Genomic DNA, 22,392 nt, shown 5'->3' with positions numbered 1-22,392 from the left:
ATTGTGCTTCAAATCTTCCATATGCATGCTTTGTTTTCTGTCTGTGTTTTTTAAAATGGAAAAAAAAAAAAAGACCCATTGTAGCGTGTGAATTGCTTTTCATGTGTGCTTCCATTCTTATCTTTGTTTTGCTCGTTTAGGTCTATAGAGAGGTAAGACGAGACGTGGTTGGAAAAAAATAAAAAAAACAGCATGCAAGCAAGGAAAGAGTGCAACCTGATCTGGTTTAACGACATCATCATACTCATTCGGCATAGACGACAATCACAGCATCAAACGCTAAAAATGTTGACATCAAATCGTAAATGCTTGTACATCCCTATCATCCCTCATATTGATTTTGACTCATTCAACTGCATTGGGCTTGGAAAGAGAGTTGGGACACATCCTATCCTAGTTGTAGAGCTTGCAAACTGTTGATCTGAACAGGTAGTTCTTCTAGACTAAACATACGCACTGATCAAATCGATTTGGTTGAATCTTTTTTTCCGGGGGAAAGAGACTGCTAATGGGGGTGCATTTTTGACTAATGCATGTTAACTACAGCATACGGGATGATTCAAATGCAGGGAGTGTGTATGAAGGTAAAGTCCTGCAAGAGACTGAACAGCACGCTTTTGAAGAATCATTTTTGCAGAGGTCATTAACCCTTAATCTGAAAAACACTACTAACACAATGAAGTTCTGAAGATGTAGCTGGGCTGCTCCACTGTGCAACAACCCTTAAAAGATATACTGTTTATGATGTCCTGTTCTTACCGTGATTTTCTGAGCAAACCTGTGTACGCTCATATTTCAACATTGAGTCACTGCATGTGGTACCAGGGACGTCAGAGCACCTTGTTGAAAACCTGAGGCCAAAAAAAGAAAAGACACTACTGTCGTTACGAGACCGTATTTCCTCAAATAAACACTGTAGCCTTTCTACAAATCAGGGCCGTGTTAGAGGCAGACCTCTAGTTCTACTTTGCTCTGTTTGAAGAGTAGAATTGGTCATCTTGTATTACAAGGCCTCACTTTTATCAGCTTTTGTTTCTCCTGGTAAAGTCACTGCATGCCACATTTGGTACCTTTCTCATAAAAAAAAATTCCCTCAAAGGATTCTGTTGTGAAAACAGTTGCATGTCTTGTCAAAAAGTCTTTGCACAGTTCCTAAACAGCACTGTAATGTAGATACTGCCATCTTGTGGCACCTTGAGGTACTACAGTTTGGCAGGACATTGGCCCTTAACATTATGTTATTGTTGGATTTATTAAATTAAAGCAGATGAATTCATTTTAGTAACTTAAAATGTGAGAGTATATCCACAGTTTATTTTAAACCCTAGCATGATTTGGCACTATGGTGGCTGTTGTTAGAGATGAGCTTTTATTCGACTACCTGCTTTTATTTGAGGAAGTTACGCTACATGGCTTTTGTGCAGTGGACTACCCATGTGAAATGCTAACTGATCACTGCAGAACATGTTTTATTAATTATTCTTACTAAACTTCCCCCAAACCTTTTTCTACCCTTCGCAGTGACACAGAGGACCACAAGCCGCTGAAGGGCAGCAGGACACCGTCCAACGGGACGGTGCGCCGCGATGAGAGCGACGACAGCCTGGTGGATTATGGGGAGGGCGGGGATGGACAGTTCAACGAGGACGGCTCCTTCATCGGCCAATACAGCGGCAAGAAAGAAAAAGACACGCACGAAGGCAACGAGAGTTCGGAAGCCCCGTCGCCCGTCAACGCCATGAACTCTTTTGTCTAACGTAGCGGCGGAAGGGCGGCTACGCTGCGACGGTTGCTACAGCCACGCCTTGTCACCCTGGCAAATGTGACCATGGGGACCGCCTCTGTGGTGGCAGTTGCGAGGGTGACGGTGGATGTGGACACCTACTTCTAACCACGGTGGCTGTCACACCCTCATCTTCAGCCCCTCCCCCCCCCCCCCCCCACTCCCCCTCCCCCCCTGTCACACTGTGATCTCTGATCGACACACACTCAGCACGGCAAAGACCGACAACACATCCCCCATGACCATAACAAGAAGGTGTGAAACGAGGGACGTGAGGACTCTTGAGAAGGAGAGAGGAAGCAATACAGAAAAGCTGAAGGAATGTACCAGAAAGAGTTTTACTAGAAGTGGGGCCAAGTGTGTGTGTGTGTGTGTGTGTGTGTGTTAGTGCCATATGATCTTCTTTGCAAACATACTCAAACGTGTATCCAAATAAACATTTGATCAAATGACAGTACATGACCGGCAGGCAGGCGAATATGCATCGAATCACACTCATCTGCATGAAGAAAAATCATGATTGTGTTATGCATTTTACCATCCTTGTGTAAGTTGTTGCAGAGGTGAGATGATAGTTGAGATTGTATATGATGCACGCCTAATAGCGTCTGGATATGCCTCTTTTTGTTTGCTGTTTTTTTTTTTTTTCTCCCCCCCCCCCCCAGTCAAAGTGTTCGATGGCATTCGATGTATCGAGAAAAATGGCGGCAAGTGTCGTTGTGGACACAGCTGTGAAAATTTGTGACGCAAAGTAGAAGCTAGCGTTTGTCTTTTTGGGACAGATGAACTGTTTGTACATATGTAATAGAATAAGAAGAGATCTATATTTCGAGGTCGGGGATGTCCATTTGTAGTCTTTGGAATCCTGGCCAGAAACACTTTGAACTCAGCGACGGGTCACTCCTTATAACACCAGCCAGCCAGAACTCTCACAGAAAATCCAATTGGCCTGTTTATTTGTCCTTTACACAGATCCTAAACGTCTTCTTCCGAGCACTTAAGGAACACGAGTTGGAGGTGTGACTGTTTCACCCCCAAAATTTTGAGCCGCTGTGGAAGCCTTTTTTTTTCTCCGCTAGTTTGTCACGGTATAGTCAGAGTTCACCTCTACCTGGATGTTGTCTCAAATAGCATTTCCACTTCTCTGCTCTCTATTCTGTCAGAAAAGAGAGAGAGAAAAACTGTTCTATAAGTTGACGATCGGAGAACCTCTCAGCACGGTTTCTAGTGCCTTTGTAGAGAACAGTGACTCAGATGCATACAGGTACATCCCTCTTCATAGACAGACCTTTGCTCAGTGCAGATCAGATATACCATGAATACTGTACACACACGAGGAACAACCTCTCCATCTTAGGCTTCAATAAATCTAACGGCTTTGCAAGTATTCAAAGTGAAATAAGTTTTAAAGGGATGTTCAAGAAAATAAGACATTTTCTTGTAAGCTACATGCTTGAGTTTTAGCAAAACATCGATGTGGTCTAATCGGCTTCAGTTAGCCTCCTTCAGTCTTTAAATAGCTTGCAAAAAGGCACCTAACTATTTAAAAAAACGGGCTTTAAAAAACGACCTTTTCACAGTTAAACTTTGGCGTTACATGTGAGGAGTGATTTTCAGCTGTGGATTGTTATGGCCTGGTTGACAATCATACACTCATAGTACAGGCATACAAACAGAACACGTTTCACCATCACGCTTAAGACTTCAAGACATAAATGTGTAGGAAACCTGAGGTGAGATCTCTTCATTTCAAACCCATTCATGTTGAGGAGGAGCCAAACTACTGCCAACCTGCTCCCAGGTAACTGCCAACAGGAAACACAGACTATTATCAGGGCGGGACTTACTGTTACCAGTAGCACTTAGAAAATGAAAGGGGGGGGGGGTCATAAATCAGCGCAATGATACTGAATGTGGAAATAAGTGTTATCTGTTAATGTGAATGAAAAAATAGCTTGTTTCACTGCAAATGGTAAACACACTGGTGACTTTGGTTTATGCATTTATTCTGTCTGTGTATGTTGTCAGGGCAGCACTCGGTGAGTTTTCTATTACTGTAAATGATTGAAGCTTGTGTGTGAATGTTTGGGTGCATGTGTGTGTGCGTGTGCGTGCGTGTGTGTGTGTGCAGCACATGCATGCTACCGTCTTACAGCGTGCGTGGTGAATACTTTGCTTTCAATATCCATGGATAACAGTCCGATGTGTGTCCAGTAGTCCACTCCTGCTCCCAACAGGAGATACAAGACTTTTAATTTTTTTTTTTTTTTTTTTTCTGAAAACATTTCCACGTCTTACTTTTATCATAACTTGCATCAAGTTTTTAGGTTTCGCGATGCGTCAGCTTTCCACGTGTAGATATTTTTGTTGTATTTTGTAAATAACGGCTTGAATTGAGCGTAGACGTGTGGAGGTCAGAGGTGAGATATCAAGCTTGATTAACCCTGCTGCATTATGGGTAGGAGGGTTGCGTGAGATGAGACTATTTACAGTTTTCACACTTTAATTTGCTGTGAAATTTTCTCTTTTTTTTTTTTTTTTTTTTTTGAACTTGTCAGGTGAATTTGCTAGCTCAAATGTTTCGCCTATCAGGTATCAAAGGAGATTACTGAACCTGTGACTGAGCTCTTGTGACACCTGCATTGTTTCTGTCTCTGACAGTTTACGCACCTTTTCTGTATTTTTTTACAAAGAGGCGCACACCTTTAAACAGGATGTATCATTTCACACATCATGTGTCTAGTCAACGACTAAATCTGGTGTTTGAATGCAGCATGCCAGAGAACACAAGTCGTAAACTAGACATGAGATGAAACAGACACATCCTTGTTAAAAGTGTGCGTTACAAAAAAAAAGCTAAACTGTCATTTGGAGCATACAGAAGGATGGCCGGCCCGGACAGTTCAAACAGACTGGCACATTGGAGTGTGAATACCCTGAAAACAATGTTCTAGTGACTGGTGGACATACAGTAGGCTATACAGTATATGATATGATATAATATAACATTCTGGTTAATGTTGAAGCTATGAGAAGCATGAACGGCTGTCAAAATGGTTTACTCTACGATATAATATTGCAAAATATTTTGTATTTTAAATGAAGTTTAAAAAAATGAAATAAATGTTGGTTTCAGGATTTCAAATCATATTGTTATTTTTTCTTTGAGATCATGCATGTTTATGTGCAGCATGCACAAGTATTTGTATGTAGCGCCCTCTAGTGTTTTTTTTTTTAATCGGTGATTTTACCCAAAGAGATAAAGCTTTCAAAAAAGTTAATCCTTGAAAGATTAACGCTCATCTGCGGTGTGCGCATGCGCTGTGCGTCTATGCTGTAAAATACTGGACAACTGGTCAAGAAATATGAGAGCACATCGCTTAAATACGAGAAGAAGAAAAAGAAAACAACCACATGCAACAATGATGAGGAAAAAGATGACAGTAGTAAATAAATCAAAGTCCTTACTAAAGTAAGAGTGAGTGCAAGCCGGATTATAATCACATTTAACCGTCCCTTTTTCCTCCAATAAGAACATCAAAGCATGCTTTCACTGAATCACAGTGATGTCTGGAAGTTGTCATTAATAATGGATTGGTCTGAAGGTCCTTTGTGATGCACAGCACATGGTGAGGAGTAAAATGCAGACTTCAGTTTTCTGTACAGTTTTCACACTAACGCACTGATCATGTTTAAATCTAAACATTTAGCCTATGTTTTTTTTTTCCTAAATAGTGTGTCGTATCGAATGTAATAACTTATTGTAATTAATGCACCTGCTGGTATCACAGATGTATTCAATCGATCTAATAATATTCTTAAAAGGATTGATTGTGTGCACGTTTTTAAAAAGAAAAAACAACAACAGCAGCTTAATTCATTTCAAAGAAAAATGTATATCTCTTGTCTGGGATGCGCAGAAGCATGATGCCCGCATCCCTCCCATCCTCCCCTCTCTCGTGGAACCAATCGCAGCGCATCTCCGCTGCCCTCCGGAGGTGTCACTCCGCCGCTCTCCTCCAATAGAAAAGTTGCTCTGAACGGGACGCTCCGGCGGGTGGGCTTTGGGACGATGCGGTTCGGGTCCAGGTGTGCCATGCGGACGGTGAACTGAAATTTGCCATTCTGCCTCGAAGGTAAGAACGACACCACATTAAGAAGTGTGCTCGGGCTCTCGCCGGCTCCTCTGTCTAGACTTAGTGAGGATGAACTGTGTGTGTTTTGCAGCGCTGTATAGATCTGAAATGGACCGGCACAGGAGTACCGCAATGCAGAGCAGTGAATTTACCGGTGCCGCTCAGTCGTCATTGGGGTGAAGTGATGTAAGAAGCTACGCAGTTTCTATTTGAAGCCGGTAATTTTGGGGATGACTGCGACAAAGTGTGTATTGTTTGATTAGAGGAGGGTTTCGCACTTTTAGTCACGCAGAGGACATGCAAAGATAAGAAAGTGTCTCTGCAGAGGATGAGACAAGGTGAGACAGTCTGATACTGTATGCGTCAAGGACACAGGAAGCTGCTGGTGCACCATGGCATCTATTTGTTTGATAGAAAAACTGTCCTTCATGGGCAAGAGGGCAACTCCCTAATGCTCCAAACACTGCTAAAAAGACTGTACACTGTGCTGTGATGCCATCAAATCTGCAGCTATTGATCAATAAGTTGAATGTATTTGGCTTGAAAGTAAGTGAAATGCTGCATACTGTATTAGGACACGAATCCACATGTATCCTGTGAATGACAATGACTGTCCTCTCACTTGTCCCCTAGACTGTAAAAATGCAAATGTCCAAACTGTCATGGCTGCAGAATGGTCAGAGGGAAAGGGATTATTCCGCCACTCAAATCCTAAACATGTGGCCACTGTTGTTTCCTGCCTATAGTTTGACGTATTAGAACCCAAAAATAGAAAATTTAATCAGAAGCAGTCCACTTCAATGTAGCAACCACTAACTGAGAAGAAGAAGAACTGAGAGCAACTGGGCTATCCTCCCGTTGAATTCACACACACGACTTTGGATGCGATTTTTCTGCAGCCGTAACAAACCTCATGAAACAGGGAATCACTAAGACACTGGGATTAATACACATGCTGACCTCGATTCCTCTGGTCTATCCGAAGAGGATCTGTGATGAGATTATAGTGAGGGGAAGCACATTCTGATGAATTACAATTATTGCTCAAACAGATTGCTGCAACTGTAAACTATAAAGCCAGAGCTGTATATATATAAAGGTGTCACAGAAGCTTTTATATTGCTTTGTGATCATTAGCCTGAATTAAATTACACTTTGATGCAAATACCATCAATGCAATCCTCCCAATGAGTACAGTGCGCAGACACACACACATGTGTAGGTGCAGGATATGAAGCACACTGCGAGTATACTGATAATAGTGTTGAGTCATCAGGAGTGCACATGAGGAGTGAGTGCTGCAGTCTCTGCGTGTGGATGAGCTGAGTGCCTCTGCTCTCCCTCTCTTCTCCACATTTCTTGAAGGTTGAGACGAGGCTCAGGGGAGGTGGCTGTGGGGCAGCTAATCCTTGCGACATTTTCTTTGTACTTTTTCTCTCTTTTTCACACTTCCATAATGACTCAGCGAAGGACTGTGTGGCTGCTCGCTACTGTAGGATGTTGTCATTTGTTTTTGGCTTTCTTGATGGCCACAATATTTATTCAAACAGCATGCCATCGGTGGTTTTTATTCTCTAGATGTATACTCAATAGTGAACTAAAACAGCTTTCTAATAAAGCTTTCCCTAACCCATCTGTAATAAACACATATATATGAATTTCCAACATTTTGACATGTTGAGGGGTTTTTCTACTTTCTGTGTTTTCTTTCTGTTTTCCCTTGATTTACCATCCCTGATCCCATCCTTGTGACCTTTGACACTATGGGAGGATTATTATCAGAGTCTGAGCTTTAAGCTGACTGTGTTGTTGAAATGTCTGCGATGCATTTTAGAGTAGAGGCATGTTGCGCTTCTGTTGTGTTTCCTCTTTGAATAGTTTTCATATATTCAGACAGTCTTCATATATTTAATATGTATCATTTTCTGCAGGTTGTCAGACTTTACTAGCCGGTTCTTGAATTGGATGCATTTTGCTTCAACAACTGAAGTGAGTTGTGGAAGAGACACCATGTTCAGGGTGTAGAATAAATATGTAATGTGACTGAGGCTGATCTCCAGTGGTTCAAAAAGGAAATACCATAGTCTTCAAAAATGTGCCATGACAAGTCAAAGGTTAATGAAAGTATCCAGGTATCATCAGGAAAAACATACTTGTGTATTAAAAGTAAAAGTTTGATACAGTTTTTTTCACTTCAGAATACATGTATGGGCATTTTGATATTGTAGTTTGTAGATGTACAGCTAAATGTAGATTTGTATCCTACTGGGTAGGTTAGCAGTACAGTTATGTATCACATCATATTGGCATACCATGTATCTTGTGTCAAAAGTAACAAGTGTCAAATAGTATAAGAGATGTAGAGATGTAGTATATAAAGTATATAACAAATATACTTAAGTGCAGTATTTCAGAAGAAGTACTCAATATTAAGCCAATTACAGAATATAAAGACATGGAAATTCAGTTTGGGTTACAGAAAATCTCCAATTTAAACCTAACATGTAAATGAGACCATGTAAATGTGAACAGGCATTCCTTCAGAACACATTCTGTTGGCTGTCTCCCTTTTTACTATCTAAATCTATTATGATATGATCTGGCCTGATGATACCCAACCTCCTTGATAACATCAGTATCTGCTACTGATTCAGCCTGATTTATCTGTATATCGTTCTTTTACACTGTTGCAATGGGACACGCCTATTTAACGGATGCATACAGATGCTTCCCTTGTTTGATGTGTCTAAAAAAGTTTTCGACTGGAAGAATTACACATCATAAGGAGATCTCACCTCTGCTAGTTCTTCTCTCACTCTTAATATTTCTCCTTGAATGTCTTGTTGATGGTGAGAGTTAAAACGCTGCAGTTGCTCACAGCAGTGCTGCTATTTCATCCTACAGACATGACGTGATGTGTCAGCATGTGTGACAGCACAGTAGGAGCTGTCGAGGTACCGAAGTGCTACCTGGTGTTTTGTTTCTACACAGGCAGACTGTTCTAGTGCGTGTCTCCTGCTGGTGCATGTCCTTGTGGATGTGCATGCACTCCGCATAACTATTTGCAGTGTTCTGCTGAGTCACTCACATCCTGAATCATTTATATACACTGAAGGGCTCCTGTTAGTCCTGCACTCACTATTTCTGGTGTAGAAAGTCAGGCACAGTCATCAATTTGATATTATATCTTAAGGGTCAAATCTGGGTGTTTTTATTATACAATGACTGTTCCTACCATTAGAGAATATCATCCATCCATCCATCCATCGTTATCGATACGGAATTCCCCGTTCGGGGTCGCATGGGCTTGAGCTGATCTCAGCTGTCATTGGGAGAGACACAGGGTACACCCTGGACTGGTCGCCAGTCAATCACAGGGCTGACATATAGATACAGACAACCAGCCACACACACATTCAGACCTACTGGCATTTTTGGGTGACCACAGAGACTGTGGGAGCAAGCCGTAGTACCCAGATAAAACCCACACATGCACAGGGGGAACATGCAAACTCCAAACAGAGAGGCTCCAGTCCGACAAGGATTCGAACCAGGTGTCTTCTCTCTGTGAGACAACAGATAACCACATAGCTGTGCAGCCTTAAAGAATATCATATCATACAAAATAAAAAATACACTCTATTGCTGACAGTCTCAAATCTTGTCCTCCTCAGCCCTTTCCAGTTCATGTCCAGTCCATCAACTTCTTGTGTGTCGCTTGGTCCATGCTCATAATTCCAAGGTTGCAGAAAGTCCCTTGCCATGGCTTCAGCTGCTTTACTGCTACTGGCCCTCTCCTCCTCCATCTCCCTCACAGGTAAGAGCCACAGTGATGCCGAGAAAATGAACTATTCACACCCTAAAACATAAAAAAGAATGCATAAATACTGTGCTTTTATAATATGATCTTATTTAAGTATAAACCCTGCACATTATTGATCAACTTAACTATATTTGCTATCAGGAGGAACAGCATTACCATGACTATTCTGATTTCATAAAACTTTATATATTGGATGGTTAGGTGTAAACCTCTGAACATTATTGACTGAAATCACATTTGTTGTGCTTTAATCATGTAATAATCAAACAAGATCAATTGCGGTGTTCCTCAGGGTTCAATTTTGGGTCCTATGCTTTTTACTCGTACATGTAGTCCCTTGTTATGTCATCAGGAGGCACAGCATACATTTCTGTTGCTGATGACACACAGCTTTATGTTGCAGTTTCTAATGATAACTCAGGCACAATAGACTGCCTTTTTTGCATCTTAGATGTAGATATGGGTGTTTAAGTATTTTCTTCAGCTTAATCAGAAAAAAGGTAATTTTTGTAGGCTATAAGTTCCAGATACAAAATTGCAAAAACAAACATCTATAACCCTTGTCAACAAGTGAAAAATCAAGTTGTTTTATTAAGACATTGGTTTAGAAAATAATGTTGTGTGAGATTGATCCATCCATTGATGTTTTTGTTCTGCAGCGGCGGTCTTATTTGGTGAGCCTAGAATTTATGGAGGTAAGTTGAGTTTCTCAGAATAGTCGCTATATCTTTAAATTAAACATTTCAGGTTTGATTTTTAAACCAGTACATAAGCTCATCACTGTATCAAATTTGTCAGAGGACGCTACTGGATACGGCCCCATCTTTGAGGAGGAGCCTGTGGATGTGGTCTACACTGAGGACTCACCCGATGGGAGAATCTCCATGAACTGCAGGGCACGCGCAAACCCACCAGCATCATACAGGTTAGACTTATTAAAGGAGACCCTTTCTCCAATACAGTTATATAATTCACATTCTATTCTTCTTATACATGATTGTATTGTACCGCTTTAAGATGGCGCCGTGATAACTGGGAAATCAAGCTGATGGAGCAGCCGGACGAGCACTACAGCCTGGTGGGGGGGAACCTCGTCATCACCAACCCAAGACAGAAAAAACACAGCGGGACTTACGTGTGCGTTGCCAAGAACATCTACGGCACTGTCATCAGCAAAGAGGCCAGGGTCAAGTTTGGATGTGAGTGTCTGACCCCTATTGGTGCAGCTCGTAGTAGTATGTCTTGAATGTTTGATGTGTCCATTAGCCAGATTTAAATGTTTGTACATTTACCCTCCCTAATACTTGCAAGGATATTCAATCTCTTAGTTGGAGGTTTTTTTTTATCAAAGAAGCTAAATCTGCCTTTGTGTCCCTCAAAAGTCTCTTCTTGTAACACTTAAAACCATGGTTAAAACAACCATTTATTTTTTTCACTGTCTCAAAAAACAATCTACAAAGGAAGAGTGAACACCCTCTCTGTTGACTATTGAAAAGGGTCCCAAATGAGAAAAACTGTTTAATTTCCCTGTGGCTTCAATGATTGTAATCTTGAAATAAATAATAAACTGAAACACTGATTGTTTATGCGCTATAATAATCAAAGAGAAAATACCTTTTTCAGAAGATTTCATCTTTTATAATTCCTTCTTTTTTTTTCATCTGTGACATAGTTGTGGAGGAGTTTCCTCAAGAGGAAAGAGACCCTGTTTCTGTGAAAGAAGGACAAGGGGCTGTTCTACTATGTGTCCCTCCAAAAGCCTGGCCACGTACGTATGGGTCTCTCTTTTCAACAGGAGAATAGGTCATCTTGTGGGGGTGCTAGACAATCTAGCTGTTATACCGACGCCCCCATGTACAGAGGCTGAAGTCCTCAAAGTGGGCGACCAAGGTTCCACTCCCTCCGACCCTCTGCACTTCACCGCATATCATTCCCAACTCTCTCACCCCACTCTATCCTCTGTCTTCTCTTCCATATTACCTAAATAAAAAAGTTAATCGTGTGAAAAAAATCGACATCCTCCTATTCTCCCGTTTACAGAGGAGGTGACCTACCGCTGGATCTTCAATGAGTTCCCAGTGTTCCTGCCCACAGATCGTCGTCGGTTTGTCTCCCAGAGGACCGGGAATCTGTACATCTCCAAAGTGGAGGCTCAGGATGCAGGAAACTACTCCTGCTTTGTTTCCAGTCCAATTACTGGGAAGAGCGTCTTCTCAAAGTTCATCCCACTTATCCCCTTATCTCCGGAGGATGGTTAGTAGAGGAACACGTACCACAGCATAGATATATACCTCTGGGATATGCTGTAGAACATAATTCTGAAAGTAAACCATTAAAGAAGAATACCTGCTCAATTTTTGAGTGTTTTTTTTTTTTAATGTCGGCATTGAGAATTTTTGTTACTTTCTGTGGTCTCAGGAGAGGAGAGAAAGTACCCAGCAGACATCAGGGTGAAATTTCCAGATACTACTGCCATGCTGGCCTCTAATATCACATTGGAGTGCTTTGCTTTGGGAAAGTAAGTTTTAATTTTGTTTCAACATTTGCTCAATGTGATGGGGGAAAAAACAACTTAACTTTGTGTGCATGTGTCTTTTTTAGCCCAATCCCTTACATTGTTTGGAGGAAAGTGGACCACACCGACCTCCCTCCAAATCACGAGATCAGCCAGTCAGGAGCCGTGCTTCATCTATACAATGTTCAGTATGAAGACGTGGGCGGATACGAGTGTGAGGCCATCAACACTAAAGGAAAGGACTGGCACAAGGCCTGGCTGTATGTGGAGTGTAAGTGGACTCACTGGAGTGCACATTTTCAACATGAGATTGTAGAGTGTACTTCTTCATGCAAAGCTAACACTCTGTCAGTCTGTTGTCTTTCTTTTTTTAATCTCTTCTGGGAATCTTTTTTTTGTCCTTTCATTTAAATATTGTGTTAAATATCATCTTCTTAATGCCCGTTTTTATTTTTCAGCTGCTCCAGAATGGGCGGAAACAATCAACAACACTCAGATCGACATCGGCTCGGAGCACACCATGCGCTGCGTGGCATCAGGGAAGCCATTCCCTTTTATCCGCTGGTACAAAGATGGATATATGGTAAAGAAAAATCCTCCATCTTCTCATTCAAAAAATTCATAGTTTGTAGAATATACTAAGATCTTCTGTTCAGATCTTCCTTCATTTGAATGCTTTTTGTGTTTATGTGTGTGTTTCAGTATGGGAAAGGGGAACTGAAATTTTCCAGTCTAACTTTCGACGACTCAGGAATGTACCAGTGTGTCGCTGAGAACTACTGGGGCATCAAATATGCCAACGCTGAGCTGCGGGTCATTGGTGGGTCCTTTTGAATAAACCGTTAACTCAATGATTTAATGAATATTTTGGACCACCCCGGAGGTCTGAGTTGTGACCAAACTGGGTCCAAACACCTTTTAACTTCATAGTTTCAATCTTTCAGGAAAATGCTAAGAAACATAGGACAACAATGACTTAAGTTTCATTCAAACTTCTGCATATTTCTTTTTCACTTAGCCTGTCCCCCTACATTCGAATTCAACCCGGTGAAGAAGCAGCTTCTTGGAGCTAAAGATGGCCGTGTGGTGATCGAGTGTAAACCCCGAGCTGCTCCCAGACCGCGATACACCTGGACGAAGGGCAAAGAGCTCCTCTTTAACAATTCACGGTTTGTCCAACTTCAAATACACTCTCAGTGTATTGTATTATTGAAATACACTCTCTTATTCAGTCCAATCAATCCACTTTCAAGCAACTTTAACTGGACTGTTTCCATTTTTAGTATTTCCATCATGTTTGATGGAAATCTGGAGATCCTCAATGCAACTAATAATGATGAAGGCGTGTACACCTGTTTTGCTGAGAATGACAGAGGGAAGGCAAACAGTTCAGGCTATCTCACCATCACAGGTCAGCAAATATGTGCACATTTTTTTGTGAGAGTACATATGTCAAATCAGGATTTGCATTTTTGCAGGTTTTTCATTTGACTCTTGATCATTGTCTTTTTCCCCACAGAGGCCACTAGTCTCACAGAACCCCCTGAGGACACTGAAGTACAGGTTGGTGATGAGGTCATTATAAATTGTGCTGCTTCGTACGACCCCATGCTGGACATCACTTTCATCTGGTCCATCGACTTCAGAGTCATCGACTTCAACGCTGAGTGGCAACACTATGAACGTGTCATGGTACGTCCATAGTTCATCTGAGCCTCATTTTACCGGCTTCAGAGAATCTCACAATTGGTCTTCAGTTCTGTCCCTGCCCTCAACTTCTTTCTTTTTCTTTTTTTTTGTCTCACTTCCTGTCCTTGTCTTCGCTTCCCTGTGACTTAGGATGAAGATGGGAGGGGTGACCTGAGAATAAAAAATGTGCAGATTTGGCATGAAGGTCGATACACCTGCACGGCTCAGACAGTGGTGGACAGTGACACAGCGTACGCTGATCTCAAGGTTGTAGGTCAGTCTCTTTATGCTTGTACCGCAAATTATCACATTAGCCAAGATCTTTTAATAAGCAATTATTTGATGGGCTTCTCATTTTAATCAAATGTGGAAAAGAAGTATGAGCAGACTTGACCATCGACACTATCTTCTCTTTTTGGGCTTTTCCCCCCGACTCAGGTGTTCCTGGGCCTCCTGGAATTATCCGTGTGGACGAGATTGGAGACACATGGGTGAAGCTGTTATGGACCAAAGGAGCAGATCACAACAGCCCCATTCTCTCCTACACCATCCAGACCAGACACTTCTGGGCCCTGAATGAGGACGACTGGAAGGACGCCAGCACCTGTGAGTACTATTCACTGCCAGTGGGAGGGTGAACCCCCCTCTGAATCCCCCCAAAAAAGTTTAAATGAAAGGATATGTTTGGTTTCCTAAGCTCCTACCTTCCTTGACGGTAATACTGAGAAGGCAGAAGTGACTGACCTGTACCCCTGGATGGAATATCAATTCAGGATCATCGCCACCAATGAGTACGGCTCGGGTGAGGCTAGTATCCCCTCCCTCAAGATCAAAACCTGGGATGCTGGTAAGAAGAGATGACTTTTATTGGACACACTTTTTAGTTAGGACATGAAATGAAAGGGGGAAAGCACTTAAATTACTTTTTGTTCTTCGCAGCTCCAGTGGTTTCTCCCACTGATGTAGCCGGCTTTGGAGGTAGAAATGGCGAAATTGTCATCACATGGACTGTAAGTAACCCCTCAGTCGATGAATCTTACTGGATCTTATACCAAAATTTCTTGGAAACTTATAAGTGGTTTTTACTTTCTTTTAACCCTGGCTTTTAGCCTGTAGAGCCGTGGTTTTTCTCCGGCAAAAAGTTTGGCTACATTGTGGCATTCAAGCCTCATGATGCTTACGACTGGTGGTACGAGACCATTTCAGACCCCGAGTCGAGGCGTCATGTCCACAGAGACTCCTACTTCATCCCAACCGAAGAGGATTTCCAGGTGCGAGAGTTTCAGGTGAAGATCAAGTCGTTTAATGTGAAAGGAGACGGACCGTACAGCCTCACCAAGGTCATCTACTACCCAAGAGATGGTGAGGATTTCATTTGTTGGTTGGGTTCTGAAATTCTCTTGAAAAATAAAAGGTGTGACTCTACACCTTAAGCAGTTTATCTGACTTTTTTTTGCTTTATCTGTCATCTCCAGTACCCACAGAGTCTCCCACAGACGTATATGCCAGACCGGTGTCCTCTACTGAAGCTCTGGTCTGGTGGTTGCCAGTGGTCGACACTGGTACAGGTCTGCAACAGTACATTGAGGGATACCAGGTACAGAGTTTTTACTGGGCAAGTCCCACACAACTGATGGATGTTTACTTTATCAAAAACTGTGGAAATGTTACTGTTTTCAGTATTTGAGTTCATATCATGAATACTTTTTTATGTTTAAAATGAATGAGCTGAATATGGATTAAAACAATGGCTAACTTATGACAGAGCTATCTGGCTAGCTATCTAGTTATCTATCTATCTAGCTATCTAGCTACCTATCCAAGTAGGTGCAAATGTAAGCTAAATATGCTTCCAACAAATTGTAAACATAGCAGTTTTCTATTAATTTTATTTTCTGGAAGCAGTTATGAAACTGAAAAAAGTATATAGTTATATTTGAAATGATAGTAGTTACAAATCAGAAACAAAAGGGGCAAAAGTTTAGGCAAACAAGCTAGCTAGCTAATGTGTCATTTGTAAACGTGCTCAGGGCGAACAAAGTACAACAAGTTTAGAATTAAAATGGGACTACAGACGTAAATTAGCTTAGCCTAGAGCTAACTTTGGTAAAGCTAATAGGCTGTACACTGTCCCTGTCTAAATAAACAAATAAATAACAGTTAGCAATTTTAGCAACACATTAGCCGTTAACTTCTGGTATAGCTACCAATGCTTATGACTGAATCCGGGAAAAATGCACTTCAATCACAAAAGATAAGCTACAGGTTATCATCCAACACAAATACTTGGGAAGTACAGTAGATGAAAGTGAATAGTGTGTGGCTCGTTCCCAGAAGAAGCAAAGGTCAGCTAGCTGATTCTTATTTAAACCAATTATGGTGACAACATAGACAGTGAGATTAATAATTATGGGCAATGACCTGAAACAAGATTTTATCTGTGAAAATGTTGACCATGTATTTGGACTCTCTATTTTGGTTGGCTGGCACTGTGGGGAAAATACTATAACTTTGCTTTCTATTTTTGTCAATAAAAAAAAAAAACAGACATGTGATTTATTTTTAAAAAATCTTTTCTTGGAAAATCAGGTCAAATACTGGAGAAAGTACGACGATCCAGAGCCAGGAGCACACCGCATATTTGTCCCAGCTGCAGTCAATCAGACGAGGCTGGAGAACATGCTGCCAGACTCTCACTACCTCATCGAGGTCCGTGCCTTTAACGGAGCTGGCCTCGGACCGCCAGGGGAACACTGTGAGATGTTCACAAAGAGACCACGTAAGAACAGTCACTCAACATTTCATGTCAATTATCTTATTACACTGATCTACAGATACAGATTGGTTCTTAATAAAAATGAATGAATGCTTTTTTTTGTTCACAGCACCACCAGACCCTCCCAGGATGTGGAAATATGTTACCTGGACAGGACAATGGATGTATGTGTGGTGGGATCATATCTCCTATGACTGGTTTGGCAATATCTCCTTCCCATTGTATTACAAGGTGGGTGTGAAAACTTTGGAACTTTTTATTTAGCCTAATAATGTTTTTTTTGTTATTATGATGAAGACTAAATTGGAAATTTTATGATTTACAGGTCCTGTTCAGAAAGACCGGCTACATCTACGGGAAGGTTTACATCACTGGCTGGCACTTCATGGACTTCCCCATGCCTCAGTTTGGAGATTATGAGCTGATGGTACGCGGCCGTTATGAAGGAGGAGACGGCCCAGTCAGGAAAATTAGGATTATGGGTAAACCTTAATATTTCTTGTTGATTTGGCAGTTCAAGATTTTTTGCCTTCTCGGTTTTATACATGTCTTACATTGTTCTTCCTTCCTCAGGTAAAGCATCTATGACCACGCCCACACTGAGCCTGGTATCTTTGTTGCTACTGGCGCTTTGCATTGTGGGATTGGAAATTTGAGCCTGCTGCAAGTTACATGTATATATAAAAGACTCTGGGAACTAGATATGTGGACCTGAAAGGAAATCCATTCTCCACCCTTAAACACTCCTCACGCTGAAAGCAATGGGTATAGATCATATATTACATGTTTTATTGAAATGCCACACAGAAAGCTGTTTCTCACTAGAAATGTATCAGGTGTTCGCCCCTGTCAATTTGTATGGATTTACTTCCCAACAAACAAGCCAACAGTACAGCAGATCTGCAGGATGCATGGAGTAAAATGTGGGACTACTGCATCTAGGCATATTTTTCTAGAAAGTTTTTTGAATTAACCTAAAAAGAAGATCCTAAAAATCTCATTCTCTTTCATTAAAGCTAACAAAGAAAGATTTTTGTTTTTCCTTCATATGATAGGGTACTGACTTCTACAAATAAGCTAGCCATACACTGTCCAGATGGTAATGAAGCTTTAAGGAAAGGCCTTTTGAAGTTGATGTCTATCATCACTATTGCAATATGTCCAATTTAAATGTCCCTTAAACTCCTTGAATTTCTCAGATGGTCAAGCTGCAAATGAATAACAAACATTGCATTTGTTCTATAATGAGCAGTAAAGGATGAGTGAACATTGAATGCCACTTTTCAAATCTTCACAGGATTTCACATTCTTAGCAGCCTAGTCTCTACTATCATAAAGACACTGTCATTTAGCTCAATACTATCCACTTATTGTTATACTTCTTTTTTTCAAATGCATTTCCCTGATTTCCCATGGTGCTGTCTGACAGGAACAGAAGATGCTCGCTGAGTTTTAATTTAATTTTTTGTGTGTAGAGCAACTGAAACATGATTTCTAGCTGCACCAATGAAGCCCAACTCACTTAATGACAAATTGTGATTTTTGCAAGTGACCATTCATGATTTGAAAGAACCATTAAAACAGGGTTTAAGAAATTGCTGTATATCACATATTTATGCGGATTTCCTTTATGAAAAACCATTAAACAGAGTACAACAATCTATACTGGCTGATGTTTTAGTGTCTCTTATCTCTGAAAAGAAAAACACAGTTACAAATAAAACCATTTGAATCTCATACTTAATAACAAACATGACACTGATATTTCTTGAAATATTTAACCCAGGATTCAACTGCTACTTTTGTAAAATATATACATGTTCAAGCTCATGAAGCACTGTTTGCCAGTGCATAATTCCAGATAGCTTTGGTTTTAAACTCTTTGCAGCAGACCCTCTCACTCTGGTCGGAGTATGAACTCTTGGCTTAAGGGTACAGGTATAGAGAAGAGGCATTACACCCTTTATATCACACAGTATTCAGCTGTTAAGTAAACTCTGACTATACAGTATGAACTTTGCACTCTGCACTTTATTTAACTTGCTACTTAAATCCCTCATTTAATCATTTGGTGCTTTAATGTGTTTTATGTGCTGTCCTGGTTATGTTTGTTTGTATTGCGTTTTTTTCCTCTAACGCAGAGTAGATTCCCCTAGGGGCAATAAAGGTTTCATTCATAAATTTGTTTAATTTAAATGTTAAAGCATAAAAAAATTACATTTACCATATACTGTAATTCTGTGACTTTTTTTTAGCCCTTTCAGATCAGGCAAACTGTGATGAATGATTTCAACCAGCAGATGGCAGTAATCCCATGTGTCATTTACCAACGTTTCAAGTATCTTACCGTCCAATATCATACATTATTTATTGAATGACACTTTTATAAAATCAAACTCTCACATACATGTATCATATTATCTAAAGTTTCATATATATATATATATATATATATATCTATTGTTACCTGGGTTACATTTTAAGTGATGCAAAAATGATGCTGACTAGAAATATAAGTATAATAATATATATTCCACATGTTTGGTGTGCCTTGCACTTTCAGAGCTACGATTCTCCCAGTTACAATGAGGTTCATTTGAATTAATTACAAACTGGTATCTCTTAAGGTTTCTCTCCTATAGGTTATTCCCTGTACAGTGATTTTTTTTTATTATATATCTTGTGCTTTTTGTTTGTTCGTGCCTGCTGCAATCTCTGTGTGGGTGGCTTTTATCTCTCCTGTTTCCACCTCCATTATCAGCATTTTACCGCCTTCACCCCCCCCCCCCCCCCCCCTCCCAACAAATTACGCAGACACAGAAACTCCCATGTGAGGCTGAAATCAATGCTGCCATCATTTACAAACAATCACAGCAGAGACACAAAGGTGAGCCTCGCATGGCAGGGGACTGAGTCTCCCTTCAGAGGAGGATATTGAAGAGTCTGTTGTTGTCATATATGTGGTTCCTTCTGCTTTTATTTCTTACTTGCAGGGCCTGGCTCCTGTGAGGACGGTGGAGCAACAGCAGCAGCATACTTTTGAGATGTCTCTGTGGCATAGACAGCGCATGCTTAATGCAGCTGTTCGATAGGAGGAAAAAGTGTGTGAATTTCTTATCATCTCGGGCTACAAGGTTGTGTGTTTGTTTCCCTCTGTGAGACTCCACAAATCCCCTTTGACAACAACAGTTTGAGTTTCTACAGAGCAAAACAAAAGTTATCTGTGGCAGTGGTTTGCTAAATTTGAGAGGCTTGTGTCCATACAAAATGTCGGGTGCTGCTTAAATTTTACTTCATAAATGTGTTTGTATCAGGACTGACTGACATTGTGTTAAGATATGTGCAGGAAGCACTGCACACCTTTGCAAATAAGAGAGGTGTTTCGGTCAAGCCGCCTGATTAAAGATGCATATGCAAACTGAACTGTGGCTTCGGCTTTGCTTTCTAAATAAATGCATCAGCATGGACGGGTACCTCGGGCCCGTGTGGAATTCATCTGAACAACTGATTTTATGAATGTTAGTAAAACAGGGACTCACACAGCACGCAGAGTAGATATGTTGACGCCTTAGCGCCCCAAGTTTAACATATGCACATGACCTGTTTTGGTGATCTTTGTTTAAGAGACTATTCAGTCATAGTTTTTAAAGGCTAGCTTAAAGTAAAATATAAAGATATCCCTTCAAAATACTCTATTTATTTATTACAACCCATTTTCCAAGCAAGAAGTGGTTCTGTGTAAAATGTAAATAAAACCAGAATGTGGTTGTGAAACATTTAAACCCCTGATTTGACTTTAAGTGCACAAAGACGACATCAAATCTTGACACCAGCATTTAATTGTGTTTTGAAGAAGATTCTATTTTGAATTTGATGCCAGAAACATCTTTCAAAAGAATTGGGACAGGGCCCAAAAAGACTTGAAAAGTTGTAAAATGCTTAAGCAAAGCACCTGGTAGAACAGCTCGCAGTTAATGAAGTTAATTGGCTACAGGTTGGTAGAATGATTGGGTACAAACGCAACATCCCAGAGAGTCTTCCTGAAGTAAAGATGGGGAGGGGTTCACACTCAATAAGTAAGACTGAGCTGGTTAATGGTGCAACATTGTTTTGTCTTTGTGTTGTTTTCCATTTATTATGGGGTTCAATAGTTTTGCGAATCATCACATTTATAATTACAATTTACACAGTGTCCCGATTTAAAAAAAACCACAGTATTATATTTGGAAAATCAATCTACCAGATAGCAGGCATGTCAACCCCAAGATCATAAACTCACCATAATTCAGTGCAAAGCAACTGATTATTTACGTATTCCCTTTGCTGCTTCCCATTTGATCAGAAGACGCTCCCCGGCTGTCAGGTAGGACCTGTGATGGTTGCAGCACATAAATAGAAGTAATAATGCAGCTGAGGCCCTTAGTGCTCACTCTGTGTGGTTGCCTACCTCTCACATGAGCTCATTGCATTTTTATCAAACCCTCTCAGCCCTTTTAACCCCATTTCCTCTGAATCCCTGAATTATAGCCATTCTGCTTGTGTTTCTGCACTACAGCACACTGTAAATTTCAGACAGGAAACACATTCTGTATAATGCAGCAGCAAAACAGGGGGATACAATGAATACCAATCAGTAAGCAGGTATGAGAAAGCTCAAAGTGAAGCAAAGAGCTAATCCAGGACATATGCAAAGCAGCCTGCATTAGCCTTTGCGCTGACCCATAAATCAAATACATTTGGCAGGGCCCCCCTGGCTTGCTAGCTAGTTAGCGTGGACTAGATTAGCCTTCCTGCTGGTCCCGCAGAGAGGAGCAGCATCACATGGCTGCTGGGGTTCAGGGAGAGCGAGAGCCACACTAAATCTACCAGACCAATTTGGCGTGGCAAGCAGGCTTGTGTTAGCAGCGCGGCTAACCTGGTTAGCAGCCTGTTGGAGGCCCCTCCTGCTGTTTGATTGGCAGAAATGGGTTCCAGTGTCAGATCATGGAGTAATTGCCTCTTCCAGGGGTAGTTTATGACCGTGTTTACCCCGTGAAGAATAGCCCTGTTCTCATATCCCTCTTTCTGTTGGGGGTACTCTGTCAGACTGAGGGTTGATGTAGGCGCACTCTCACTATTAGCGAACAAAAAGAATGTGCACCTTGAGGGTGGGGGGAAACAATTGGAGCTGTATTGTGTGGCATTGAGGGGGGATTGATTGCTGTGCATTGTATACCCTCACAGAAAAGGCTTTTCCTGTCCATTGGCTAAAATGGGAGACTTCATTATTGAAATATTCCCTAGGCATCCAGTATCCCATAGTGCTAGCTAAATTCTGAAAACAACAACAGACAGGTTGCTCTATTGTGTGGCTTGGTTTTGTGTAGCTCTTCAGCCCCTTGCCAGATTTGTGCACCGGGACCCCCTAGTCTCCTTTGGCAAATCTCTTTAAAATCCTCCCTCTCTTCCTCTCTTCTCTCTTGTATTGGCAGACCGGATGCTCTGTATTGCTGATGCCAGAAAAAACTGTTTCCAATCCTCTTGGAGTCCAATTAAAGATTAACAGCAGAACATCCACAGAGCCAGTCACCCTTTTATAGCTGTAAATACCTTCACCAGCTTGTGCTTGGGAGATGTTCATTCTGTGTTGTAGCTGAAAATGGGGAATGGGCAGTCCTCGCTGTTAACAGC

General features: G+C 41.2%; 2 protein-coding genes across 11 annotated transcripts in view; both read left to right on the top strand.

Annotated features, from left to right (window-relative positions):
- The window catches only part of nrcama (neuronal cell adhesion molecule a), a 57,032-nt gene extending 52,780 nt beyond the window's left edge, over positions 1-4,252 (top strand). For all 10 annotated transcript variants that reach the window (XM_061029431.1, XM_061029433.1, XM_061029430.1 and 7 more), the window contains one exon: positions 1,522-4,252. In XM_061029431.1, the coding sequence (XP_060885414.1) occupies positions 1,522-1,756 (235 nt within the window). In that variant the 3' untranslated portion in view covers positions 1,757-4,252. The remainder of the gene's footprint in view (positions 1-1,521) is intronic.
- Positions 4,253-9,566: 5,314 nt separating this feature from the next.
- cntn1b (contactin 1b) lies at positions 9,567-18,385 on the top strand. Its single transcript, XM_061030038.1, has 23 exons — positions 9,567-9,736; positions 10,402-10,437; positions 10,541-10,667; positions 10,760-10,941; positions 11,415-11,510; positions 11,783-11,995; positions 12,161-12,260; positions 12,344-12,528; positions 12,716-12,840; positions 12,960-13,077; positions 13,276-13,426; positions 13,541-13,668; positions 13,777-13,949; positions 14,097-14,220; positions 14,385-14,552; positions 14,644-14,793; positions 14,886-14,956; positions 15,056-15,308; positions 15,422-15,543; positions 16,536-16,725; positions 16,832-16,953; positions 17,048-17,204; positions 17,296-18,385. Exons 1-23 carry the CDS (start codon positions 9,682-9,684, stop codon positions 17,376-17,378), a joined length of 3,129 nt encoding a protein of 1,042 aa, XP_060886021.1. The 5' UTR covers positions 9,567-9,681; the 3' UTR covers positions 17,379-18,385.
- The last annotated feature ends 4,007 nt before the right edge of the window (positions 18,386-22,392 follow it).

The sequence above is a fragment of the Labrus mixtus genome, chromosome 22 (genome assembly GCF_963584025.1).
Source record: "Labrus mixtus chromosome 22, fLabMix1.1, whole genome shotgun sequence".
In the NCBI taxonomy this organism is placed as follows: domain Eukaryota; kingdom Metazoa; phylum Chordata; class Actinopteri; order Labriformes; family Labridae; genus Labrus; species Labrus mixtus.
Note: the sequence above shows the minus strand (reverse complement) of the source record. Positions and strands in the feature narration are given on the sequence as shown.

Bases quoted from the DNA above. Each gene is read 5' to 3' on its own strand.
- cntn1b (XM_061030038.1), top strand. From the start codon at position 9,682: ATGGCTTCAGCTGCTTTACTGCTACTGGCCCTCTCCTCCTCCATCTCC. The intron at 11,511-11,782 runs GTACGTATGGGT...TCCCGTTTACAG, and splicing joins CCCTCCAAAAGCCTGGCCAC to AGGAGGTGACCTACCGCTGG. The intron at 12,261-12,343 runs GTAAGTTTTAAT...TGTCTTTTTTAG, and splicing joins GAGTGCTTTGCTTTGGGAAA to CCCAATCCCTTACATTGTTT.